Consider the following 20564-nt stretch of genomic DNA (forward strand, 5'->3'; position numbering starts at 1 on the left):
CTTCTGTCAACAAAAGATTAGGAGTCATGCTGAACTGCAGAATACAGGGCTAGTAACAAAAACATCTTCCCAATAGATAAAACAGTATTTTAAATAAATAGTACTCTCTAAGGCAGTGGTTCTCAATCTGTGGGTTGCAGTCCCTTTCACAGGGGTCGCCTAAGACTCTCTGCATCAGTGTTCTCCATCTGGAAAATGGATAAATGTTAGGGTTGGGTGGTCACCACAACATTAGGAACTATATTAAAGGGTCGCGGCATTTGGAAGGTTGAGAACCACTGCTCTAAGGGTTAAATAAATAATACTCTCTTAAACAATAACATTTCAGACAACGAAACACCTCTAAAACTGTAACACTCAAATCAAGTTAAAAAAATAAGCTTAATATATTTTATACTACCGAAATGAACTATAAAAGGTGAATGACATCCAACAAAATAAAAACAAAATAAAAATCAAACCAAAGCTAATGCTTCAGAATTCCAAAACACCACTCACCTTCAAAACTTAGAAACAACAGTAAAAAAGCAAACACTTCTATAAAGAGATATACAAATGAAGCCAAGAGGAGAAAATATAATGTTGTCTAATTAATCTGTAAGGTTCTAACTAGAGATGTGAGACCCAAGAAGAAAACCCCTAAAAATGTGTGCTTTTTCCAATTTTTCTGAATTGACAAATTTGGGACAACTGAATTGAAACTCTTAGGAAATTTTATTTATTTATTTATCATATTTAAAATACCGCCCCACAAACCACAATAAAACATCATAACATCAGAAATATAATAAAAGTTAAAAACAGTTTAAACAACTCAGATGGCAAGCTAGCTAAACTTCCCCGGGGGTGGCCCCATCATTCCCTTATATAGGGAATGGCACACACACATCAGCAGCCATCTCCCCCAAAGGCCCAGTGGAACAACTCCTTTTTACAAGCCCTGTGGAACTGCCCAAGGTCCCGCAGGGCCCAGATGGCCAGAGGCACAGTGTTCCCCCAGGCTGGGGCCAAGGCACTAAAAGCCCTGGTGGAGGCCAGCCACATCATTTTCTTCCTTAGAATGAGTAAAATGCTTCTTGAGGCAAGCCTATTCGCATTCAAAATATACAGCAAATTTTTCAAATATTCAGCCATGTTTCCAAAGGAAAAAATGAGCAATTAGAGATGGCACAGAAAACTTCATACTGTAGACCAGTGATTCCCAGTGTGATACCGTTCAGGGTTCTGCAGTACCCTGGGGTGCTGTGAACACGTCCCAGGGGTACCACAACAATGCTACTGCCCCCCCCCCCTTTGCAATGTCTCCCATCAGCGCTAGCAAGGACGTGGAGCTGGCCCAGGGGCCAGTGCCTACCGCAAAGTCAGCAGGCTTCCCCCTGCCCCCACATCGAAATTCAATCTCACTTAAATGCTTAGTTGTCGCTGGATAGAATCCTTATAAACTTGTATTTCATTATATTGTTTTATATATTTTATTGGAAGCCGCCCTGAGTCCTCAGGGAGATTTGGCAGGGTACAAATGTAATAAACAAATAAACAAACTGATAACATTTAATACTTTCCCAATACTTTCCCTTAATCCATTTTCTCTTTTATATAGCTTCACTAATAAATATCATCAATAGAAGTTTAATTCAAGCTAAGGTTCAGTCCTTACATTAATTTTGTCGTGTTGCCCAAACTTCACATTTTTTTAAAAAAAAATGGAATTGTTATATCTTGGACAGAAATACGTATGGGCTAAGATTTTCATCAGCTGGAGCAAGAATACTGAGTAATAAAAAGTAATTCTAAGGCCCCTTCCACACATGAAGAATAATGCACTTTCAATCCACTTGTTTGCAAGTGGATTTTGCTATTCTGCCCAGTAAAATCCAGCTGCAAAGTGCATTGAAAGTGGATTGAAAGTGCATTATTCTGCGAGTGCGGAAGGGACCAATTTCTATGTAATATTTCATATTTGCTACAGATTTACTCACTGCTTCAGCCTTTACAGCAACAATAAAACTAATATTTATCAATGATAAAAACTTTACATTTTTAAAAAATCCATATACATATCTGTAATGCTGGAATTTTATTTTTAAATCGCAAGCATTTAGTCGAATTTTCCAAAATGTGTACTTTTAAAAGCATTTATAGGAACTGTTTAACAAGCAATTCCACATCACGATATCACATATGTTTGGATTAGCTATATACAGTCACATGAATCACTTCTCCAATGGTACAGTTCAAGTGGCATTGCTCCCTGAGCCTAGCATCTACAATTATAAGCATAGCAACAGTATTTTTTTTGTTCAGCTGTATCCCACAATGAACTTCTCCTTTGTTAACTGTCAAACACCACTACAGCAGAGTCAATTACAGCATGACAATAGATTCCTCACATTTCCTAGAGATTCTGGGGCATAAAAACTGAAACTGCACAGAATAATATAAACAAAATTATGGTTCCAGCATCTATGAATCACTATGGATACAGTTTACATGACCAGCCTTTTTAATGCATGGACTGCTTATTTACCAGTATAGTCATGATGTTATCTAAAACAAGTTGGACATATGCTGTCTGCTTCTTGATTTTTATATAATCAACTAAGTTACTGCGTAATAAAGTTCCTCAGAATATAAAAGGAAGTCATGTTTTTCTGGCATGGGACTGGCATGGGAAAATGGGTTTTTCTGGCATGGGAAAATTACTCTCCCATGCAACAGGGCGGTCTGGCTGTAATGGCATTTGCAAGGATGAGAACCAGATTTGACAAGATGCTGGGAAATCAATGAATTGATATTTCAAGCACTTTTAATTGGCAAATAGTTACTGGGGAATAGTTAGAAAAAGGGTAATTTATGCATTAGTATCAACAGGCCAAATAGCAAGTCTAGTTGGCTGCTTGAGAAAATGGTAGCAATCTGAATTAGTGCCAATCTGATTGGATCCCACACAGTTTCCACTTACCAATTAAAGCACTCAGAAGATTCAGTCACAAACCTCTCACCAACTTGTCCAATTTCCTTCACCCCAAAATACCACATCAATCTTCACATTTATAAACAGACCCAAACACTTTAGATCTCCAGTCTTCTCTTCTAAAGGCATTCAACTATGTGGGGAAGGCTGAAAACAAATTTGAGACACCCTCCAATTTAAAGGAACAGCCACCCTGAACCAGGAGGGAAGTTAAGGTGTAAACAAACAAACAAACAACCCCATAAAACTCTAATGTGGGGTGGCGCTGTTACACAGTGGAAGAACATCTGCTTTGCACGCAGAATGTTTCAGGAGCAACCTCCAGCACCTCCCATTTAAAAGGATCAGGTAACAGGAGATGTCAGAGGCCTTGGAAGTCACTGTCAGAGAAGACAAAACTGACCTTGACAGACCAATGGTTTGACTCAGGAACCCCGTGAAGATAGCCCATTTGTGTGTTGGCTTACTGTGTGAGGAGGGAGATTGAATACAAGCACACTAGCCCAGCCCCACTCCCACTTTGCCTATTTTCATGGTGAATTACCACACAAGCAGATTATCTACATAGGGTTACCACATAAGGCAGCTTCATTTGTTCATTTGTAGCAAATGAACTGGAAGTAAATATGGAAGTACATAAAGATGTGATATGAAAGCGATGATAGCTTCCCCAGAAGTTATTCTGCCTCTGAAGAACACCCATCTCCAAACATGCGGTCCTTAACAGTCAAATAATTAAAGCATCTGCCATCATTCAGTTTTTTTGCCCTATGTGATTTCATCCTGCCATAGAGAAAGCCCTTTTGTGTTTTTTTCCCTCTGAGGATACAACACATTTTCAGGACAACATTTTTGTTTCATCAGAAGAGAGAATGTAAAGCTATCTGATGTAGACTACTACAACTGAGTTATATCACTGAACAGTATACTTGCAATGTTGCTACTACCATTATTCACGCACTTAGAACTTGCTTTGAATCAAAAGTACTTAAAACAACATAAAAATGCTGAATCTTGGCTAGATTGTGCATTACTTGCAGAATATCATAAACAATTAACCCATAAATGGAACACTGAATATACTGCATGGAGCAGCACACAGCATAATACAAAGTGACAAGTCCTTTAAATGCTGGCATAACCACCAACAGACTTAAATGTGGAGGGTGCAAATATTGCAGCTCATAGTAAGCCTCCAGTACTGGCAGAATCCACATAAGCTATGTAACTTTTGATACATATTTTTAACTGTTCAGTGAATATTTTTACTTTGTTTTTTAAATTAAGTCACTCGTATATGTGTGGAAGAGGGCTGATTGTAATAGTTTCATAACATGTGTGTTTTAAATTGTTAGCTGCCTCGGCAATCTGTGTAAGGGCTTAAAGACAGGGTACAAATTTTGCAAATAAATAATAAATAAACAATGTTCTGATGAAACCAATAATAGTCGGGAAATTCTAGTCCTAGAAACCTGTGACTTATTCAGCAAAGATATGTTGAGCAACCAGGAGTTTTTTGTCCACAGCTAATTAAATTCCTCCCTGCAGAATGCGGGGGATGAAAAGGAAGGAGAACTGTGAGGTAGGGAAAAGGAGTTGTATAAGTTCTACACTAACGATTCTAGGTTTTGCTCAAATAGTACAAGCTGACACAGAAATCACACCAAATCCATGTTTTTGTTTTTCACAACTTCCGTTGAAACCCTCATTCTGACAGGAAACCGTCACCATGCAGCCAAAGTAGATTTCAGGGATGAATCCAGGCCTCACATGTACATGCTTGCAACCATGACTATCAAAGCACACTAACTGCCATCTCCCCAAAACCTCGTGCTACAGCCAGAGGACAATTTATGAACAACTTCATGCAGAAAAATCTTGCTGAAACTAATGAAAGCTGTGCAAGTGTGGTCTTGCCTCCACCTGTTATAAAACAGTTTGCACTCAAGAGGCACCTAACTAATTGTGCCAAACCCTTTTCGTAACGCTTACATAAGCAGGCTACCAGAATATTTGCAGGAGCTTTGATTAGGTTTCTTAACTTTGGGGGAGGAGGGGGGCAGTTATCCAAAACTATTTTTTCTATTAGGTACACTACGCAGTACTGATGGATCATTTATAGGGGTATATAATTCTGTTCTTCCCTATAAATCACTTTTTGCCTACATACCCTCCTTCCTCCCTTTTACCATTGCCATATACAATCAAGTTTATCAAAGTATAACAACCTCTAATCTTATCTACAGGACAACTACCTATTTCTCTCTCTTCAGGATGCATCCTTTCCAGTCTGCTAAAAGTAAATTCTTGCAATGTGTACAAGATCAGTGTTAGTCTCCCGTCTCCTGTTAACTACAGAATGTAGAAAGTACCGGAAACTTACGTAGTCATGAAAGGCTTTAGCTTCACTTGAGTGTTCACACGTTTCACGTCTTTCTGGAGCTGCACAGTAGAGATCCCAAAAAACACTAAAAGTGGAAAAAGGACATAACTTGCACTTTAGATTGTATTCTTAAAACAAAAGCTCCACAGTACTCAAACCATCTCATTGTATCTTATGGTCACCATAGTTTTCATCTCCCTGTTCTTTCAAACAGGATGTTATCTGTGCAGACAAAGCAGCAGTGTAGGAGCCTGGGCCACTGAGCAGGGGGACAGGAAGGTTGAGATCAAGGGTGGGCAGACAAATCCAGCAGATTGGGGTTACATTGAGGCTGCCCTCAATGAGTTCTCTGAACTGGGTAGCAAAGTGGAGCGCCTGTGCAGAGTTGGAGGAGAGGTGTGTAGAGGAAGGAACAGATAGCCAGGAAAGGTTCCCAGGATCCCAGTCTCTTTAAGCACAGAAAGTCTGCCTCTCAGCAAGGGCAAGTTAAGCTGGTCACTATAAGAAGGCCTAGCAAAACAAAGGCCTGCAGAGGTCAAACAGCTTCCTAGAACTTTGGTCCCATTTGGATATGCTAATGGAGGGCCAAAGTGAGATAAAACTGTGGAGAATGGACGTCTTAAGGGACTGTTGGCAAGAAGGATAAGGGCCGCACCTATTAAGTGCCTCAAGATTCCAGCTGGCCATATTGGATAAAATGCCACCCTTCCAACGCCTTCCAAATAGATGGTCTGACACCTCCTTTTCATCCCAAGGCCCAGAGCCCTTAGGCATACATGCAGCCAACTCACAGTAAGCAGATTCACAGGAGAAAGCTCCATAGAGGGAACAGCTGTGAAGTTCCCTTTACATCCCGTAATGGCTGGAATTTCAGGAAAAAATTATGGAAGTGCAAATGTCCTCAACTAGCAGAAACAAATCCATGTCCTGTAAAGTCATTATATATGCTATTACAGGATGTGGGAATTCCTATCTCTGAAGTAACCAAAGCCCCTTCCCCTTTTCAGGGTACCTGAAAAGGTCAAAAGCAGAACAAAATGGGTGCCTTGGAAAGCTTCTTTCTGCCTCTGTGGGTCCCCATGGCCAGCCAGATTTCTGCAGCAGAGGTCAGTGTCACGAAACAAAGCTTCTCTCCCCCCCCCCCAGTCTTGTTTAGGCAGCTGCAGACAGACTATGTGGATGCAAATTTGAAGGGACATAGAAGGGTTGAGTGTCCACAGAAAGTGCTCCTTCTCTATGGTCACCTTCATAAGAGTGTCCTAGTATAACCAGACTGACCCATAGGAGGAGCCCTGTCTCTACCCATCCAGCCAACCCTTGGGGTGCCTGGCAGTGCAGGGCCAAAGTACCATTATTTTGCATTGGCTAGTATACCCACAAGGACAGTAAAACTTGTCAGAACTTACTCTCGTCCTTATCTGCCTTGCTAAAGGGATTAATAATCTGCCTTCCTAAAGGGATTAAGGTAAAAACAATATCTTCTACTAGAAAAAGCTATTTTCACCTCAAGTCCTGATCTATCAGCCTCGCTAAGACAAAAAACATGCTAATGTGCTTGCTCCAAGGTGTTCCTGCCAGTACAATGCTAATCTCGATTTCTTCTTCTGACTAACTTCCCTCTAAAGACCACCTTATTTGCACTGCCATTGTTTTACAGTTGTAACTGAATCAGCTTCTTCCCACTTTTGGCCATTTCTAGGCTTAGCCACTTAAGCCAAGTACTCAAACCATCAGATTATTTATCCTCTTTTCTTTCCCCAGAAAGACAAGGGTGCTTTTTGTCCTGGGAGATTAAGGGTCACTCTGCATAATACTAAGGGCCCACTTCTCCCTATAATTAGCCCCCTCTCAGAACATTCAGTGTTCAGTATCTCATGGACATCTGTCTGTTGATACTGTCCCCAATGCTCTGCTTCTCTTTGCTTGAGCTTAGCACGGGTTGCTAAGTTCTGTTCATTGGACCACTCTGCTCCAAGATAAGGTAGTATAACCTATCCTGACAAATTCCTCTGCTTTTTCAAACCTACCCACTCAAAACTTTTTATATCCTAGGACTGAGTGTGTGTCCCACTGCTTTGATTATGATGTGCCCATGTTTTTTTTAATATTTTCCTCTTAATAAAACTTGTAAAACTTTTACAAGTTCTCATGTGGATTTTTTGCTAAAGCAACTCTCCGTAAACTCTGGCAACCAAGATTCCAAGCTTCCTCGGCCTCTCATTAAGCAAGGTCTGCCCTTCGTTAATTCCCCACTCTAAAAGGGGCAAACGGCAGCATTTTGGCTAACACTGGGTGTAGCATTTGTCTAGACATAGGAAGGGGGAGTGGCAATTGAGGAGGAGGCTTCTTTGCCATGTCTCATGAAGGCAATTCCATGGGTCAACACACATCCAGAGGCTGTCAGATCGTCCTTCGTCAAGAGGTCCTGAAGATGCTGGAAGGTGAAAGGCATTGCTGGCACCAGATATTCTCTATCTGCTCACCCTCCTTATGCAGGAGAGCCGCTTTGGGGAAATCAGGAAATGGGCTGCATCTTAGGAGATCTCCAGGTCCCACTGAGAGGCTTCCATCCCTCCCATTGTCCCTCGAAGGGGGTGGGAGGGAATGGAATACTGACAACACTGGGAAAGAAAATGGCGGGCTTCATTTTATTTTTTACTTTATTTAAACACTGCTTCAATGCCAACATGGAGTGATGGCATGGCAATAGACCTCTGCAACATTAAGGGTGGGATTTGTCTGTCAGGATCCCACTGCCACCCCCAATGCTATAGTGGTCTACTGCTGTGCCACCATTCCATGTTGGCATGGTAGCGGTGTTTAAATAAAGTTTTAAAAAATGAAGCCCTCCATTTTTCTTCCCAGTGCTGTTTAACTTTACCCCTAATCCATACAAAGTGGAAGCACTATGGACTGGAAACAGGGCTCATGTACAAACAGGTTAATGATCTGTTCTAGTTGAGGTTACACTCCTTCTGAAAGCCTGGGTGTGGTTTGAGGGGGTTCTTTGATCCCTTATTGTCCCTGGACAGTCAAATGTCAGAAATCATTACAAATCTCATTACGAAGCTGAAGCAGCTTCTCCAACTGCTTTTCTGAAGAAAGCAGATCTAGCAATGGCCAAGCAAGTCTTCATACTGCAACACTCTTTTTGTGGAGCTGCCCTGCAAGATTGTACAGAAGCTTCAGCTAGCACTAAGTATAGCAGCTAAGTCCCTGCTGGATCCTGACAGAGTGAACATATAACATGAATTCTTCTACAGCAACACTGGCTTCTGGTTTACATCTGGTCTCAATTCAAGGTTGCAGCACTGATCTTTAGTACCAACCTATCTGGGCAATGAGACCGATGTATGAGCCCTTTCTTCCAGAGTATGCCTTATTTGAAGCAAGACTGGTCTATGGGAGAGCATTTTTAGCCACCCCCAGCTGTGGAACTCCTCCCCCACAAAAGTTCAAACTGTTGTCATTGCTGCAGGCCCTCTAGAGGAAACCCAAGAAATTTCTGTTCTGCAAGATTATTTGACGGACTACTGGATGTACTTGTACTTGCTCCATGTATATACATGGGTAGTTTTGGGATATTTTTACATTTGATGTTTAATTTTTTATTTTTGTCATCCCCATGACAGCCTCCAGAATGGGTTGAAAAGCAGCATACGAACTACCTAAATAAATATCCAACTTAACAATTTATTAGTAGTCCTTTCCACTGGACCTGCTGTAAACACCTATTTGACAAATGAAGCTACCTTTTGTATAGGTATTTCTAAGTATCTTACACAGAGGAGAAAACAATGTAATGATTTTGAAGATCTTTTCTTCTTAAAAGAAACCAAGCAAGACTAATTGAAAAGCAAAGAACTATTCTACCTGTTTTCTTTACTAGACTGGATGTTTTGTTCTCCTTTAAATGTTCCTCATCTTAAAAAAATTTCCCAGAGGACACCGCATATATTTCAGTTATTTCTGCACAAAGTTAATATGATGTTGTCAAGCTTTAATGAAAACAGAAAGCAAACACTTACCACCACCAAGAATGTAAGAATCCTGGGGGTTCGCCCAATGTGATGTTCTTTTCCCATCTTATCTAAAACCATAAACAGTGATTAAACTTTTTTCAATTTAGCAAAAGTATATAAATATAAAAGCATACTCCCACACATCTCCCTTACTATCCATTGATTTTTCTCCATCTCTCCTGCAGCTATTGCTATTAGGATTGTAAAACTCAATCACAAGAAATGTAAGGGTAATTCCACTGCATCAATCCAAAGGCCCATCCAGCAGGCCATTATCAACAGTAACCAGCTGCATGCTTCTGGGAACCTTATAAGCAGATCCTAAAAGCAACAGCCTTTCCCCATGTGGCCTCAGCATCTGAGGCAAAGGAGTATGTGGACTTCACCAGTTCCACATAGTCCTGATATCTGCTAGCTGTTCACCAATGTATTCTCCATTAATTTGCCTACACTCTTTTAGACACTATAAAAGCTAATGGCCATTACCATGCTTGTAACAGGGAATTCCACAAGTTAGTATTGTCTGAAACGGTACTTCCATTTTTTTAATTGCTTACCAACTCCATTGGACAAAAGTGAGTTCTAGTTCAAGAAAGAATCCCAATATCTCTCTCTATTATCTCCATGCTAATCAAAGTATTAATGCCAATCAGAGTATTATTAATACCTTCACTGCAGGGTAAATTCCTCTCCTACCATCCAAATAAGTCATCTAGCGCATGAATAAAGATTACACTACTGTTTGGCCACACAAAAACATATTCTTTTCACTGAAGAAACAGTTAATGAATCTTAGAAGTGGCTCTCTCAAAAGCCAACAGAGTTTTTATTTTCATTTGTTTCACATCTAGCGCATGAATAAAGATTACACTACTGTTTGGCCACACAAAAACATATTCTTTTCACTGAAGAAACAGTTAATGAATCTTAGAAGTGGCTCTCTCAAAAGCCAACAGAGTTTTTATTTTCATTTGTTTCACATCACAAATGTGGCCAGCACTTTATAGAGTGCAAGTAAACAAGATCATCACCAAGAAACGTACAAGCTAAAATTAGGCACAAGAAACATAACGAAAGTAAGGGAAGAAGATGAAAGAATTAATGAACATGGGGAAAATATGGTTTATTCTAATAACATGTATTGAGGCTTACTTTAATCAGGGGCCAGCACTGAAAGAGTATGCCAGAGGTTTCACACAAAAGCTAGAACTTTAAGAATTGGAGCATGTAAGAGAAGTGACATCACACATGCATTCTGGGAAGGGAGTCCACCAATAAATCAGATACATGGGAGAAAGAAAAAAGCAGGAGACTCCAGGAGACTCTAGGATGCTCAAGAGTGGTACAGCTGAAAGGTTAAGGATCATGAGCAGGGTTGGAGGGTGACACAGTCAATTGAAACAAAGATTGTATGGAAAGAGAAAGCCTTGAGAGAGAAGATGAGAAGTTCAATGCTTATGGAAGTAAAATCCACAGTCATGTGAAATTGACAGTAACTAGTTGAAATCAATGCTGATTAAATGGCTTCCAGTTTCCAGTTTCTGAGAGTTCTTCAAAAGCAGCCCTGTGTCAGGGGGAAGGGTAGCATGCAAGGAAAGGGGAGTGAGGGGAGGGGAGTAAGTGAGGGGTGGCATGCAAGGGAAAAGGGGGAGGGGCCCTGGAATCTGGACATGGCCCACCCACGCTAGTGTAGGGAGGGGAAGCAGGGGTGGCCTGCAAGGGGAGGGGAGGGAGGGAGGCAGGGGTAGTATGCAAGGGAGGGGGAGGATATGTTTCTACATATATTTGGATATGTTTACCTTAATTTCTGCTACTCTAAATTAAGTTATTTAATGTTGAGAATGGAAAAGACTTATTGACATTAAACAATACTCACACATTACCCCCAAAAGGGATATTGTTGCCAGGAATTAGGGTTGCTATCCAGAGAACATATTCAATGATACTAAAAAATCAGAGAATTCAGAGGATTGCCACATTTTTGGCATAACTAATTTTTATGAATCCTGCAAAAGCTATATTACTTTGGATATAGAAAAATATCTAATTTGACATGATTACCAAATACCACAATTGTTTCAATATTGCTTCAATCAAGCTTGTAAACAAATTCTCAGCTGGTGACATGGAAATGCTGTTTCCAGGTGATCAAGCAAGGCTCCAGTTAGTATCAAGTGGACCACACAGACAAGCAACCATACTACACAGCTGCTTTTTTCCACCTGCAGAAATGTTCAAAGGAAAAGTCCTGCAGCTTCCCATTCTCTTTCTCCACACTAGCAAAGTCAAATCCTGACAGGTGAAAGAATGTATGTTAAGGGAAGTAAGCTCATGTAAATTGTGATTGACAACTGCTGAACTATAGTTTACAAGGCTGATTTAAATCTTTTCCATCTGGTATGGTACTCTTTATCTAAAGTTGTTGAAAAGATAAAAGATGATAAGAAACATACCTCTGATAAGAACGTCTGAGCTGATTTCTGTGCTCCTACATGGAGCAGATATTCATATACATACAATGCTAACCTGGAAATAAAAAAAGGAGAAAAATTGACTTGCAAAGTTCAAACTTATAGTCTGAGGTATATATTATCAAAGAAAGGAAATACAAAGAAGAGCAAACTCAGTTTCATCTACTTTACCAACATCTTCCAATTGTTTATGTGGAAAAAATCATAGGCAAAGCTAAGAATGCTATTATACAAAAATCAGTCTGTCAATATTTTATTATCTTGGGCACAGGTCCAGTTAGCTCATAACTGTTCAGCTTCTATTAATCTATATTTATCCACACAAAGCCATGCTTACAGTAAACAATACAACATAGCTATAATTTTAGAAGTACAGAGTATTTCTCAACAAAATCACCTTCTGAATGCTTTACTCTCCTAGCTCCAGATTCCTGTTTATCATAAGAGCTAGCCAACATCATTCAGAACTCAGATGTACTATTTGTGATGAGATCAAGAGCCTATCATGGGAGGGGATCAGGAGCACCATTTGGCCCAGGGTCTCATATTTATAAAGAGCCTCAAATTTAGATTTTTTTTCACATTATTGCTAAATGAGGTAATACATACAATCACAGAGATACACTGACTGGATTTAAAGAAGAAAATGTTCAATGTACAACTTTAAACTTGGGTCTCATTACTGGGTTACACTCCCTACAGTGAACACAATGAATTAATATCCTCCTCTGTCAGTGGCTGAAGGACATGCTCTATACTGGGTCCAGCAGCAGCAGAAGCGGTCCAGGCCTCTCTTGACTTCTGAGGAGCTCTGATGAGACCACTTCTAAACAAAATAATCTTATTGCTAAAATAATGGCTGCCCCATAATAAAAAGATGCACAGTATAAAGAGAATATTACTACTGCTGCTGCTCACAACAATAACAATAGTAAAAATGATGATAATAATAAAGCCTCAAGTAGAAATCTTCATTCTGACCCTGTTCATGAGTATTCAAAAGTAGGATTCCAATGATTTCAGAAGGATTTATGCACATTTAGGTGAATAGCCTTTGATAAAATTCTAATGCAAGATTTGGTTTGTTTTTGGATTTAATCTGTACATACTGTTAATGTGATAAATACTGGAAAATGCAATTCTGCCTGAACAATGGCGAGAAGCTTTCTTGATCCATCTTACAGACTTGGGCATGTGTGCAGCCAATACTATTTTTTTCCACTGAGACTTCACGCATCTTCAGCAGCAGCACGATAAACAGAAATTCAACAAGTGAAGTTTTGCCAGCCTGAAGATGCAATAAATCATTGCAGCTGTTAATAGGAACCCTGTCAGAAAAATAAAACACAACTTCTCCTTTGCTGTCACTTCAGAAGAAATTAAATTTTGAATCTACAAACTGAAGACGGAATTGTATGTTCTTAGCCTCACTGAGCTCAGCTTGCACCAAGAAAGGGCGGGTTAGAAATCAAATTTAAAAAATTAAAAATTCATTCAGAAGTTAAACAAAGAGGTACCAGCCCCACAAATTCCTCCTTGGTTTTGCCGCAGAGAGCTAACACAGCTGTTCCACCTGAATTCTGAGGATAAACTGACCATATAGAACCAAAACCATAGGTCTAAAAATGAAAAGGTATCTCTATTAATTCTGGTTCACACAGATTCACAGGAAAATAGTAAACAGATAACTGACAAAGTCTGCAGTTGGCACAGCAGGAGGGGGATTGAGACCAGGAAAACATTGTGTTTCAATCTCCTACATTTTTAGGTTACAAGGAGTATTGCGGGTTTTCCGGAAAAATTGTGTGATACTCGTAAAGAACAGTGTGACCTGATAGGAAGCCCATTTAAGCGACTGGGCGCCTGGACATTGTGTCACAACCACATCGCCCCACCATTCCCAAGGGAGCTTTCCAGAGTGTGGAGAGGTCAAAAACAAAAAAAAAGTCTCCCTGTAGCCCCGGCCGCCAGCATAATAGGGGCAATGGCCAGGTGGAAGCTGACTTGTGCCAGCTCCTTCCCAACCACACCCCTGGACTGCCCCGCTACACTGGTAGCAGCAGGGGGGCACAGAGCTGCTGGTGTGGCATTCAGCACTGCATGCCACTACTGTGGAGGGCTGCAGCAGCCGCCTGCCAGCAGATCCACCCCTCTGCCAGTGCAAGCGCCTCCTTTGGATAGGGCTTTAGTATGCTTAGCTTCTTTTTAGTAAACAAATTTTAAAAGTGAGATATTTGTAAGAAATCAAGCAATATATTTGGATGAGCTATATTCGAGTACAGTAACACCTTAGAGACCAATGATTTGGGGGATAAAAATTTTTGAGAGTCAAAGCTCCCTTTGTCAGACACAAATATATGGATAACCAACATCTTGCAATGCGACACAAGTTCTTCAGATATAGCAAAGCACATCAGGATCTATTTCATCTTAAGCATTTCTGCAATGAGTTCTTCGTATGCATTAGCATTTTCTTAAGTCAAATGTGATAGGCATGTTCTTTCAACCATTCTACCTTCCATGCTTTCCAGTCAATTAATTTCATTTATGAAACTGCAGACTATCTGTCTAGTGGCAAGAGAGCAGCTGGTTGATTCAATTGTTCAAGGCACAGAACTAGTTTTTCTGGCTATGCAACTACTGAAATCTTGCTAAGCTTGTGTGTTTTTTCCTTCCTGCCTACTTCAGCTTTTCACTTTGTTCTCACAGTGAAAGAAGTTTTCAGTTTTCTCGACGAAAGAAACTTCAGACATTCAGGTCTAGTCCTCATCTGCTTGAGAATATTATAAAAATAATTCAATAAATATTTTCCAGGTCTGGTTTTACAGGATGGGAAAATAAGAAGCTTCACAGGTGATGTTTAGTTAGGATCAATGAGTGAAAGTCAGAAAGCGTAACAAACCTCTATGGCTGTAGATGTATAAAAGGGACATGGGCTGATGTGTCTGGTAAAGATTAGGGCCATGGTGGCGAACCTATGGCACTCCAGATGTTCATGGACTACAATTCCCACCATCTCCTGCCAGCATGGCCCATGCTGGCAGGGACTGATGGGAATTGTAGTCCATGAACATCTGGAGTGCCATAGGTTCGCCACCACTGGATTAGGGCCGCTGTGCCCAAGCGCATAGTAGAAAAGATATCAAAAATGATCTCGCAATGACATAGCGTAAAGAGCTGGCTGGGTGACCTCAAGCCAGTCACACACACTGCTTAACTTACGATATGGTTATTAAAAGGCAACAATAAAATTGCTATAAAAATACCAACAATCTCTTCAGAAAATTTTCAAAGATTTGAAGCACTGTGCTTCATCTTTAGAGAATTCAATGTCAGAAAGTATCAGTTAGCAGACCCACATAACAGACCAGTCACACTTTCAGTGATCCCCAAAACCATGACAAGACTGAGAGGAAATAATCCACGTCTTTTCCAGAAAAATAATGAACACTGAATACAGACTGAATCTCTACTTTACAACAGCAGAAACAGATGAGGAATGCATCATAAACTCTTCTGATATGGTAAGGACATCATTTGATTATTTTTATTTAGTCAATTTTATGTGGCAATTATTTTTAGAAAAATGGATGATGTTGATTTTGTGTATCCAAAGATAGGTTCGAATGACTTTGCTCATTATAAAAGTAGTTTTTCAAATTATAAACCCTGTAGAAATAAGTTGATTAATTAATTGAGGTGTTAAGGGAATTATCCAATTATTGGCTACTAAATGAATATGCATTATTTATCTCTCCGATTCTTACAAAAGCCTGATTACCACTTGTCAAGAACTACAATCACCACTGCTAAATGAAGCCACTTCTCTAGTCCATTTTTAGTTCATTCATACAACCAGTGGATGTCACTACGTATATTTTTGTCAGTACACATAATTCTACTTGTTTCAACAGTTTGGCTTCCATTGCCCATCATAGACAGTTCTTTTGCCAGACCAAGACCTCATCAGCATATACTTCCCACGGATGGATTCTAGGATGATTTGCATAGTAGCCTCCATGATTTCAGAAACCACTCAGAATACTGAAATGGTTTTCCTTTTGCTGCTGTGCCGCTCTCTCCCTATCTTCCTTCCCTCCTTGCCCCAAAGGTGTTCTGAGAGAGGAGTGTATCTTCTCATGCCTAGGCAACATTAGTGGAAAGAAGAGAAAGCGCACATAATCAATGTAAAAGAAATAAAAAGAAGATGACAGCTATTTGCCTGGACAGGACTCCAGGGAATGGCACAAGAATGACCTACATTTATTCAGAACACTATCTTTCAACAATTTCTTCTCCTAAAATATGTATGTAGCATGTATGTGGCACATTTATCTTCACTGAACACTACACTAGGCATTTCTCAGTCTACACTGTTTTGATTCCAATTGCGATCTATTGTCCTAAAATGGCTTGGAGAACCTCGATGAAGGAAAAGGTATAATCATGCAGAAGGGACAGAAAAACAGTACTGCTGCTCTGCCACCATCCACCATCCACCCCCCACCCCCACACTCTCTCTCTTCAATTGACTATTCCACTTGAGAAACTTGTTGGAGTTTGAACAGAGGGCGCAGGAAGGAAGACTGACCAAGGCCATTTTTACACAGGTTATTTCCCTCAGATTCAATGTGGTTGGGAAGTTTATCATGATGCATCCATACACCCGTCAGGATTTCTCTGGCTTTTCACTGATCTCTCCCAAAGCTGCTTTACACCAAAGATTTGGAAAAGATGGCAGTAAAACCTGGATGGCTGGCCACAAGTGGCAGTCATTTCCTACCCATCCCCCAGCTTTTAATTTTTTTAAAAAATGAGTACAATATTATATTGATATACCATTGTGAAATATGTGAAAGGTGGCCACTGCTTGGGGGCCGGGACAGGGAAACTGTGAGAAAGTCTGCCATGTGAAAACCCGGTCAACCACCATGCTTTATCAGCAGTCATACCAGGAGAAAGGAAAGCTCACAAGGCTGTCCCTGTGTGGAAACCACAAAAAACAAAGAAAAGGCTGACTCTTTTACATATACAACTTGCTCAACCACTGGTGTTAGCAACTGAAATCCCACCCCTCTTTCTTGCTCTTTAGAAAACTGCTTGATTAGTAAGGAGGCTTGGCCTATCGCTCCTCACTCAAAGTGACCCCTATCGCTCCTCACTCAAAGTGACTCAAATAAGGCAAAGGACTACCCTGAGACTGCCCAGAATACTGGCAACACTTTACCTGTAGACTACCAGGTAATTTGCAGTGAACCATGATGACTGCTGGCTCCACTGTTTTCCTTTCTCTGTGCATGTCTGAATGGCTCTCTGACAGGGCGGGTAATGTGAATGTGTGTACAGTTTCAATTCAACACTCTCAGGACAAAGAATAAAATACAGGAGTATTTATTTAAAAGCCCATGGGATGAGCTTTGACCCTGTAGTAGAACATCTCTGTTGTTTTATGTGTGCAACCAGTATTTCCATTACAACCTCAAATATTCCCCATCTATAAAATGGGTATTTTTCTAGAATGCAACTGTTCAACTCCCTCAGTGAATTCCAGTCTCACACCAAGTCCTGAGGGAGAGCTTATTCACTACTCTGTGATGTTTCATCTAATTGCAATTGAAAATATTATACTACCATTGCTTTTGGATTGTTCATTTATGCTTTTATATTCCATAAATATGTTATTGATGTGAAGTGACTTAGCATTTCTTTTGTCACAAAGGTACAAAATGAGAGAGGTAAATAGTAGCAATGTGTAACCAAATTTGAATCTGAACAAAACTTTTTCCTCCTTCTGTAAAATCTGATTCCCACATTCCTTAGGTAGAAAGGCCACAGATTGTAAGGTAACCCAGTTTTGCGCACCATCACCACAGAACAGGAATGGATCTGCTCACATGAATATCAATTTAAAATGTGTTCTTCCATAATGAGAATGATCAAGAGGATACATGAAGCTCCCCCCGCCCCCCCGCCCTTAACTCTATGTGGACAGGAATAAAGCTACTAGAGAGAAAGGCAAGCTATTTGAACCCCATGATTTGGGATATATATGACGATATGGTTCTGGGTTTGGAAAGAAATAGCTCAATCTAAGCCAGAAGCAGGATCCTTTGCCACTTATGCCACTGCCTTGCTCCAATTGCTGTGCCTACACTACCATTCTTGTGAAAAGTACCATTCTTGTGAAAAGTAGGAAGGTCAAATGAAACTGGTTGGTCTCTTCCTCCTACTATGACATTTAGGCTAGACTGCCACTGGGGTAAGAGAACAAGAACCCCTGTTGAGTCTCTTAGGCTCTAGTCACTGAGCAGAAACTATTAATTACAAATAGAAGATTCTTGTTGCTAACAGCCAAGGGATCAGAGAACTTCTCAGCAGCCTCAAGAGATGGATGGAGCAGGCAATCCATTCTCTCTCTCCTAGTTCTACTCCTAACCTGGATAGGGATGCAATGAAGAAAATAACCTGTTGCCACGCTGCTTTTAAATTTAACTTTTGAAAATAGTTGGAACTGGCTGAAACACACTGATAATAAAAACAATATATTTTGAAGGGAAAATCCTGATTGTGAAGTTTTCACTTGCTGCTACCACCTTTTGTCTCAGATAAATTTTTCAGTTCAGGATATACGTCCAAGCTTGACAGTATTAAGCTGATGACTTTCAACTCTTGTTTTCACCAAGTCAAACTCAGCATCATACACAAACACAATACTACCCCAAAAGTCATTTTAAAAAAAAAAAATGGAAAAGCTCCCTAGAATGACAATCGGTGCTGGAAATGGTTAGTGATCGATCCATTTCTCTACTTCAGATCAACTTCCAAGGTGGATTTTCACCAAAGGTGTCTTAGTATGTCATACATTTAGAACCAAGCAAGAAAAAAATTCACTTGAAAATGAATGTGGGCCAAGGAAACAATGGCAGAAAAAAGACGACACATTGCTTCCCTGCCATTTCTCTGCCCTCCAGAGAAATGGCAGGCTGCTAAAATAATATTGTATGTGCTTACATGCTATATTTAATTGGAACCTAAGTATTTCTGCATCTATTTTCCAAGGAAGAAGCATAAATTTCCAAACAGACTTGCTTGCTCTGGGTTTCCTTCAGAAGCTGTTTGATCAAGAAATACAAAATTAAAACTTCTTCTCTCGTCCCTCTAATTTAATTAGTAGAACAAGAGAACAGGCAAAGAATTATTCATGTAACATTAGAAAAATGGAAGAAAAAATATCTAAGTTCAAGAACACATGAAAGAGCTGCAATATCTTATAAGAATAGCTATAATCATTTGTTTTCATCATGTGTACCGGAAATATCTAAAAGTGTTTTCGTCCTTTTAACAGATGGCTAAGGCAGAAGGTTATCTCTGCAAGGAACTGAAAAGCATTCTGAGGAAGAAGACAAGGCTTTGGTAGCTATATGGTAATAAGATTTTCACCTGCTGGTTCTATTCTTTGTTGTTAAAGGCAACTACTGAATTAAGAGACAAAACAATATAAGTAATTTACATATTCTTATTTCTCTTTAATTTTACAGGAATGACATGATGGGCAAATCTTGAATTTTGCATAAAACAGCACATACAAATTTAACAAAAGTTAGTCCTACCTTCTTCTTTTTTGCTTCCTGGTTCTCTATTTACTAATGTAGTTAGCTAAATGGGAAGTGAAAACAAGCCCTCGTTTTTTATAATTTAAATTATCTACTCAATCTTTTCGTGTGTCCTTTTAAAACATGGAAGAATTGCTCAAGATTCAGTTTCACAGCTTCTCCATCATTCAATACACAAACAACTTCACAGATATTAGGCTAATTTTTCCATAAAGAAAGTAACCTCAGACAAACAATACAGAAATGCATCATAAAACAGTTTTCAAAATTTCAAAGTAGATAAAGAATATTTGGTATTATGAAGCCAAAAACCACATAGGAAAGCAGGTAAAACAAAGAAAAGACAACTCCTAGCCATGAAGTTTTACTTGCCTAATTAATGTCTGTAACTACAGGTTAATATACTCTGTCTCACCAAAAGAAAACAACAACAAATTGTAACTTCTTTCACCATGTGCTGGACCATCTTTGTTTTAAAATGCTCCGTTTGGGTCTTAGTGTGCTAGGTAGGCACTAGGATCCAAATAGAGCATTCTAAAACAAAAACACATGTGGCAAATGAAGTTACAATTTTGGCTTTTTTCTTTTGGTGAAACAGTAATACAGATGATCATCCAGTGGGAAGTGTGGGATAGTCTTACCCAGGCGTAACTACCTAAAATGGTTCCTGGGTACCACTTGGGCAAGTCACAGAGGGTCATGTCACTGGCTGCTCCCCCTCACAATGATGGAGAAACTATTACTGAGTCAGGTTTCACTTTCAGGTCTGCTTTATCCAAGAACTCTGCATAGCAGTCCTTATGTTATTCTAGGACATAGTGCATTTACATGTAACTGGCAGCTGTTGGGAACAAGATGCCAAAGGAAGTGAAGGTTTGCTGTAATTCTACAAGGCTGTGCTTTGATAGAACCTCCCATATACAGAAGCACTCCTTTAATACCATTCCTTTTTAATTCAGTCTTTTCTTTTGACTATAAATAAGGGGTTTTTTCCTCAGAAGAAACTGGAAAATGTAATTCCATGTTCTCTTACATTTTATATTTCAAAGTTCTTATACTATTTCTTAAAGAAAACAAAGCAGTTCTCTTTTGCGGAAATTT

At 39.7% G+C, this 20564-nt stretch overlaps 1 protein-coding gene across 12 annotated transcripts in view; it reads right to left on the reverse strand.

Moving 5' to 3' along the window:
* The window catches only part of SSBP2 (single stranded DNA binding protein 2), a 157719-nt gene that overhangs the window by 97210 nt on the left and 39945 nt on the right, over positions 1–20564 (reverse strand). For all 12 annotated transcript variants that reach the window (XM_048502966.1, XM_048502970.1, XM_048502977.1 and 9 more), the window contains exons 2-4: positions 11833–11905; positions 9386–9447; positions 5358–5442 (exon numbers count right to left, since the gene is read on the reverse strand). In XM_048502966.1, coding sequence (XP_048358923.1) covers positions 5358–5442; positions 9386–9447; positions 11833–11905 — 220 coding nt within the window. The remainder of the gene's footprint in view (positions 1–5357; positions 5443–9385; positions 9448–11832; positions 11906–20564) is intronic.

Source organism: Sphaerodactylus townsendi, linkage group LG07 (assembly GCF_021028975.2).
Source record: "Sphaerodactylus townsendi isolate TG3544 linkage group LG07, MPM_Stown_v2.3, whole genome shotgun sequence".
NCBI classification, from domain to species: domain Eukaryota; kingdom Metazoa; phylum Chordata; class Lepidosauria; order Squamata; family Sphaerodactylidae; genus Sphaerodactylus; species Sphaerodactylus townsendi.